At 45.8% G+C, this 6577-nt stretch overlaps 1 protein-coding gene across 1 annotated transcript; it reads left to right on the forward strand.

Annotated features, from left to right (window-relative positions):
* Nucleotides 1-310: 310 nt before the first annotated feature.
* On the forward strand, nucleotides 311-1016 carry LOC124692771 (photosystem II 5 kDa protein, chloroplastic-like). The gene has a single exon (XM_047226203.1). It carries the CDS (start codon nucleotides 463-465, stop codon nucleotides 793-795), a length of 333 nt encoding a protein of 110 aa, XP_047082159.1. The 5' UTR covers nucleotides 311-462; the 3' UTR covers nucleotides 796-1016.
* The last annotated feature ends 5561 nt before the right edge of the window (nucleotides 1017-6577 follow it).

Genomic DNA, 6577 nt, shown 5'->3' on the forward strand with positions numbered 1-6577 from the left:
ACGATTTCATAATTAGGGTTTTATATGGCTTATGGGAGTACGTTCGTCTCGTTTTACTCTTTCTGATTCTGAAGGGTCCTTTATCTACTCTTTGACAACAGAGAGGAACAGGTGAAATGAAACGGGGGCCATGGCCCATGGCCGATGGCGATCGCCGCAATCCGGTCCCAGAAAACCAAATCCTGCATCCACACCGGGTCCTCCCATTTGTTATCCACCACATCCCGCGTTATCCAACCGGGTTCCCCTCACCTCCGCCATGTCACCCGCCGCCGCCACGCGGCTCCCCGTCACTGGCCGCGAAGCTCCACGGGAGATAAGGCGCGCCCTCGCCACGCCTGGCCTCGCCGGCCGTATCTTCATAACCAAATAGCCCCGCAGCAAAACACACCCCCCAACTAGCATCATCAAACACGCACACACCCAGGTCGATCGACGCAGCCAAGAACTCCATCCCGATCGATGGCGTCGCTCACCATGATGGCGTCCCTCTCCGCGGCCGTGGCGGTCGACCGGCGCGTGCAGCAGCAGCAGGCGGCCGCCGCCCCACGCCGCGGCCTCGTCGTGGCCAGGGCCGCTAAGGTCGACGGCCAGGAGCCGTCCGCCAAGCTGGCGGTGGAGTCCAGCACCGACGGGCGCCGCGCGGTGGTGTTCGCCGCCGCGGCCGCGGCAGTGTCGGCCTTTGGCAGCGCGGCGTTCGCCGAGTCGGACGTGAAGAAGGGCAGCCCTGAGGCCAAGAAGAAGTACGCCACCGTCTGCGTCACCATGCCCACCGCCAAGGTCTGCCACAACTGAGGGCCTGCGCGCTGGCCGCCGGGGGGATGACGATGCGTGTGCCGTGTGCGTGTGGGTGGTAAATATTAATTGTACTACGGTTTTTATCTCTTGTCAAAAATTCGAGCTTAGATGCATAGGGCCGCGCGAGCGCGCTCGTTTGGACGTCGCCATGGACGGCCTCGAAGCATTGTTGTATTATCCATTGCAAATTCTGGGGTGAAACCGGCCTTGTTTAATCACATGCATGCGTGCGTGCTGCATTCATCGATGCATACTTTTGTCGATCGATCTCCTCTTCGTTCAACTGATCACAGCGCTGAGCTAACTGCTCTCTGTGACTCTGTCACACGGTGGTGGTGGTAAGTGAAGTTTCTCTTAGGGCTAATAAACAAGGAAAACGGTGGTATGTGAGCTGGGTACAAGGTGTTCTGCAACTTTTATCGGCGTACTAGTAAGGACCCTAGCGCCGGCGGACCAAATCTTGCTACCGCTGGAGCCTGGAGCGTGCAGGTACCGCTGGAGCGTGCAGGTACCACTGGCGCACATAACGGTAGCCTGTTACCGCTGGCGGTCAAGCATTATAAGCCAACGGTACTTAATTTGGTGCACCAGTAATATTTGTTCAAGAATTTTTTCAAATGTTTTCGCGTATTTTAAAGGTGCAATATGTAGAATTATACGAATCAATACACATGCAGTATATAAATACAGAAGTGGCTAAATACATACATAGGGACATGAATTTATGCATGGTATCAATATACAAACAATATACAAATAGAGAAGTGGCAAAATTATTGGTTCATCATATTAGAACCGAAGTAGATCACAAGCGATAAAGTTATTACAGGAACATAGCTAGCTAACTAGGTGTGTAGGTGTGGCTCCGTGGGTGGATAATGGACAATGACACCGTCAACATCTCTATCGGGTCATGGTACTCACTATCAGATGAAAAAGAGTCTACCGGGTTTTTGTAGTAGAAGTAGGTGTGTCCGAAACTCCGAATACACCATCCATGTAGAAATGACACTTCATCTTAGGCTCCATCCCGTAACGCTCCGTCATCAATAATAAAATGTAAACTTTCTTTTTTCCTGCCTATATACTCCCTTCTATTACACGCCCATCCATTGAGGAAGCGTATCAAGTGTCATATTTTGTTTTGCCAGAACTCTATGGAGCTATTCCATTTAACCACAAAATTACATTCCTTTTCAATCATATTAGCGAACCCATTCTCATGGAGCTAAGATAGTTCAAATGAAAACAAAGCTTTATTCCGAAGGTGAGCTTGTTCACCTGAGTTAGTATTAGTAAGAATCAGCATTTGGTCCGAACTATTTGTTGACAACGCTATGACAGTTACCATTTCAAACTTGCTAGAATACAATCTAGTTTTTCATAAGTGGGAGTCTTGCGGAGAATTGCCCAAATATATTGTCTATCGGAGATAACAATTTTCTTAAAGTTTAGACTTTCAATTAAGAAGTGAGCCTAGCTCATTCGGTTAGGGAAGTGGATGTACAACCCAGCCACCCAGGTTCAAGTCCCCACGGGCGCAGAATTGGGTTCTTATTATAAAAAAAACACTGTAGGGGATTCCCTTACCGTATTCCTTTCAAAAAACATTAAACACAAAAGGCCAATCTGCATTATAGTTATTATTATTAATCATGCGCCCCCTAATCTTTCTATTATTAATAAGTGATCCCATTTTCCTGCACATGCAAGGTATCCACCTCATCAAACATCACTGAGCAATCATAATCTGCCACCTAAGCAATTCTTCCACGTCATCATGTACATGACCCATGTAGCCATGTACTACTACCGTCATTTCCCCTTCCAAACCATGCAAGAAAAAACTTAGCGCTGAGGCAAGGGAGGATTGGTCTTCCTATTGAATCCTTCCTAATTAATGTTGAAAACTATTACCAATTCGGGGCCTTAATTCCTAATCCTGCTGACTCTCCTTCTTAATTTCCAGCTTGAGGATTTATGTCTCTCTACTGTATGTCTCCAGAACCTCTTCATCTCCTCCACGTTCTCTCACGAGAAATAAAAGCGCAAAAAATGGTAAATGCATACGAGCAGACGTTCTGCCTTATAAATACCTTGCTCTGCCTTCTGCTAGGCTGTGTATCAGTTGGCTGTACACGCCACTTCTCATACAACTATCTTCTTTCCTCACCCCACCTTCTCTGTCGCATCGATGGGGACCAGGTTGTGTTGTGTTTGATGTTTCACATGGAAGGCATAGCATGACGACCGGGGCAACCGTGCTCAAGATCGGTGGAGTAAGGAGTCTGATCAGAAATGAGGTAGATGGCTTGACCGCTGATTGCGATGAGTCCTGGTGGAGGAGGCAGATAGAACCCGATCAACGAGCAGAGCTGTTCTTGAGAAATCACAAGATCGGGTCAGATATATGTTGAATCCACCGAGATGGTAATAACGGATAAAAAGGTGGTGAAATTTGTTGTCTCATATTTTGATTGATTGAAAATTAGGTGAGAAAATATTTACAGTACTAATTTTTTCCACCCTTTTGCCGTTTAATTCGTTCAATCATGCCCTTCTGTTTTGTGGGGGATTCCATCCTCGTGACAGAGAAACAACCGGCTGAATTTCCTGATTTATTCGGATTGCAGAGATGGCCACAACATGTGCTGTGTAACAATGCAAGCAGCTTATCAGTCGTTACAAAGCCATGGCTTAATTATTTGGTCACTATCATGCTGGTCACTAAATGGAGATGACAAGAATTTATACTCTGTACCATCGCTTGGAACCAATTTTCAGGTGGTTCGGAAGTCCCATGGTTAAACTTTTATTCATAGCTATGGTACCATCATTTGACTAAAATGAAAATATTTTAGCTCCGTGCTCTACTGCGTACCATCATTCCTAAATAATCAGAACATCCCGATGAACTTCACCCTCTAATGTTAATCTACACTTCTCACAGGTAATAGCACAACAAAACATATAAGTTTTATGTGTTTGTCATTTTCCAACCTGTTAAATGGAAAAAAATCTGCAGATTAGGTAAAGTATGCACTCCATGCAGTGTATTTCCATTCCCTTCTTTCAATATCACATTTTCTCTTATAAATACATAATTTCTTATTATATATGTACGCATGCCACTTGCACATCATAACATCGTTATTATGTTTGCGAATAAATTAGCAGTAATAAAATTACAAATCGTGCAAGTCATGTATTTCATGTCACTATATTTTGAAACTCTAATAACATATTTCACACCTTCATGTACCGTGTATACTGCATTATTTCATCTATGGATCATATGATATCATGTGTTCATGACTAAAGTTCCCGCCGCAACGGCGCGGGGTAGCATCTAGTGATATTAAAATCCCTCCTACCATCATAGGAAGGGTACTATTATCACATTTTGAAGTAATTCGGGCAAGGGGTGTTTATTTGCCTCTCAAGCCACCCCACATACCGCCACATTTTTATTCAAATCCATGTTTTGATTTTAATACAAAAGTATCCCAACTCAACGTTTTTTTACATTGAGAGACTCCGAGTTTATTCCTACGACACTAGTACAGATCGGGTATTTTAAGAACCCCCGTGGCACACAGAAGGCCCTTTTCATGTGTGGCGAGGAACAAGGCTGACGCCCTAAAACACGAACCATATGCTTGTGGTCTAGGGAGTCCAATGCATAGGTATAAAGCACACGGAAGTTGGTACTGAGCCGTAACGAAAATATCGCACACAGTTTCCACAAAATTAATCCTCGGCGCAAACGAGCTTACGCATGTGTAGGACAATGGTGTGCGAACGTTTTGCGACGTTTTCTTATTTCGACCCGTCTCATTTTCTTCTCATTAAAACACATGACTTTATATATAGAGAGAGAAGTCCAATTTACCACCTAAACTTATCTCAAAGTTAGCTTACAACCCTGAACTTTACTTTGGTTCAACTTTTGACCTTGAATTCTAAAAATGGTTCAGAATCACCCCTTGCATTGTCTTAAGCCGGGTTTTCTTGTCACGTAATGTATTGTATTAGTAAAATAGTGCGTACATGTATTCTATGTCTACAACTTTTCATCTTCAAATCTATGCTTCATCTTCAACTCTTCACCCGCCGGAATAAAAATGTCTCCCCCGCGGCTCGCTGCGCTGCGTGGTGGTTGCCCCATGCTGGCGGAAGGCTGGGCATGGCATGTGATGTGTAGAGAGCAGACACCGGGTGTTATTGTCCGATGGAGGCACCCCTCTGTGGTCGCCATGGCCTCGTTCCAGGGAGGAAGACGATCATGATGAGGCATGAGGTGATCATGCGATATGGAGAGAGAGAGGAAGTACATGTACCGTGTATGTTGTATGTTGATGAGTTGGCACAATATATAGGGAGAAAAACCGGTTCAAAACTTGTCAAAAATAGTAGAAGGTTCAATTCCGAACGGTTTATAGAATTCAGGGTTGAAGATTGAACCAAAGTAAAGTTAAGAGTTGTAATCTGAACTTTGAGACGAGTTTAGGGGTGTAAATTGATATCGTGCGTAACAGTAGGAAAAAGTTATTAACCTAAAAATCATTTGCGAGATATTCCTTCGATTTTTCCATTTTCTGTCGAATTGGTTCATCGAAATATCTCAAAGAAACAGAAAAACTACAGTCGCGTCTAGCGAGTTCCTACCAAGTTGCATTCTAGGATTCTTTTAGACGCGTGTAGCCTCGTGGCCCCTCTAGAGTACCACTTGTTGCCGGCGAGGCAGAGCTGCCGTCCTCTATATAAAGCTGCGCGCCGTGACGACCCCTCTTGACATCGAGCTGGGCTCCGAATAACCACAATAGCTTTGATATGGTTCGCACTAAGCAGACCACTCGCCTCTCGTGCGTCCCGCAGTACCTACGACGCGACCGGCACCGCCGGCGCTGACGCCGCATCTTGTGGAGCATGTGCCTCCTCCTCCTAGTTCTCCTCCGCCGCCAAACCACGACGACAACTCCTCCTCCACTCTCTTCGGCTGGCCCTCCTTGAGTTCTCCGCCACCGCCAAGCCAAGAAGCGGCGGATGACCTTGGGTTCATGGAGGAGCTAATCCAGGAGCATATGGTGCAGCAGTCGCTGGAGTCTGTCCTCAAGAAGCGACATCGAGCCAAGAAGATGCATCAGACCTCTCCGCGCGGACCTATCCGCGCATTGCGCTGTCCGGAGTTTCTCGTTGAAAAGTTCGACGAGATTCGGCGTATTTGGGAAGCCATCGTGGCAAGGCGCAAGGCCTTCGAAAATGGAGCATCAAGCTCCGGGAAGGGCGGAACTACCTCCGCCGATGTCATCGTCATCTCCGACGAGGACGATGACGTTTAGTGTGTAGTAACTACTAAATGTGGAGTAGTAGTAATTAGTTAGGTAGAGTGCAGTAAGTATTTAATATTAACTTGTAATATGTTAAGTTAGTGGTCTTTTGTAATTGGTAGCTAGGGCAACCATGTTTGATTGGATCCCTTTCGGCCCGTAACTAAATATTAAGAAGCATGTTTCATTATGCATCATCCAACAAACGTGTGAAATGCACCACATCACACACAATTGATCCTTAAGCAAACATGTGTGATGCATCACATCACGCACTATTGATCCTTAAGCATCCATGTGCGATAGACCACATCGCACACGATTGACTTCTAACGGACTATGTGGAAAAATAAAGGCCCATTACGGCCAATTCTACGTAACCCTACCCTCTCCATGGTATATACTTGGACCAGCAGCGTGACCAGCACTCCAGCCGACAACCGCCTCAC

Source organism: Lolium rigidum, chromosome 2 (assembly GCF_022539505.1).
Source record: "Lolium rigidum isolate FL_2022 chromosome 2, APGP_CSIRO_Lrig_0.1, whole genome shotgun sequence".
Lineage (NCBI taxonomy): Eukaryota > Viridiplantae > Streptophyta > Magnoliopsida > Poales > Poaceae > Lolium > Lolium rigidum.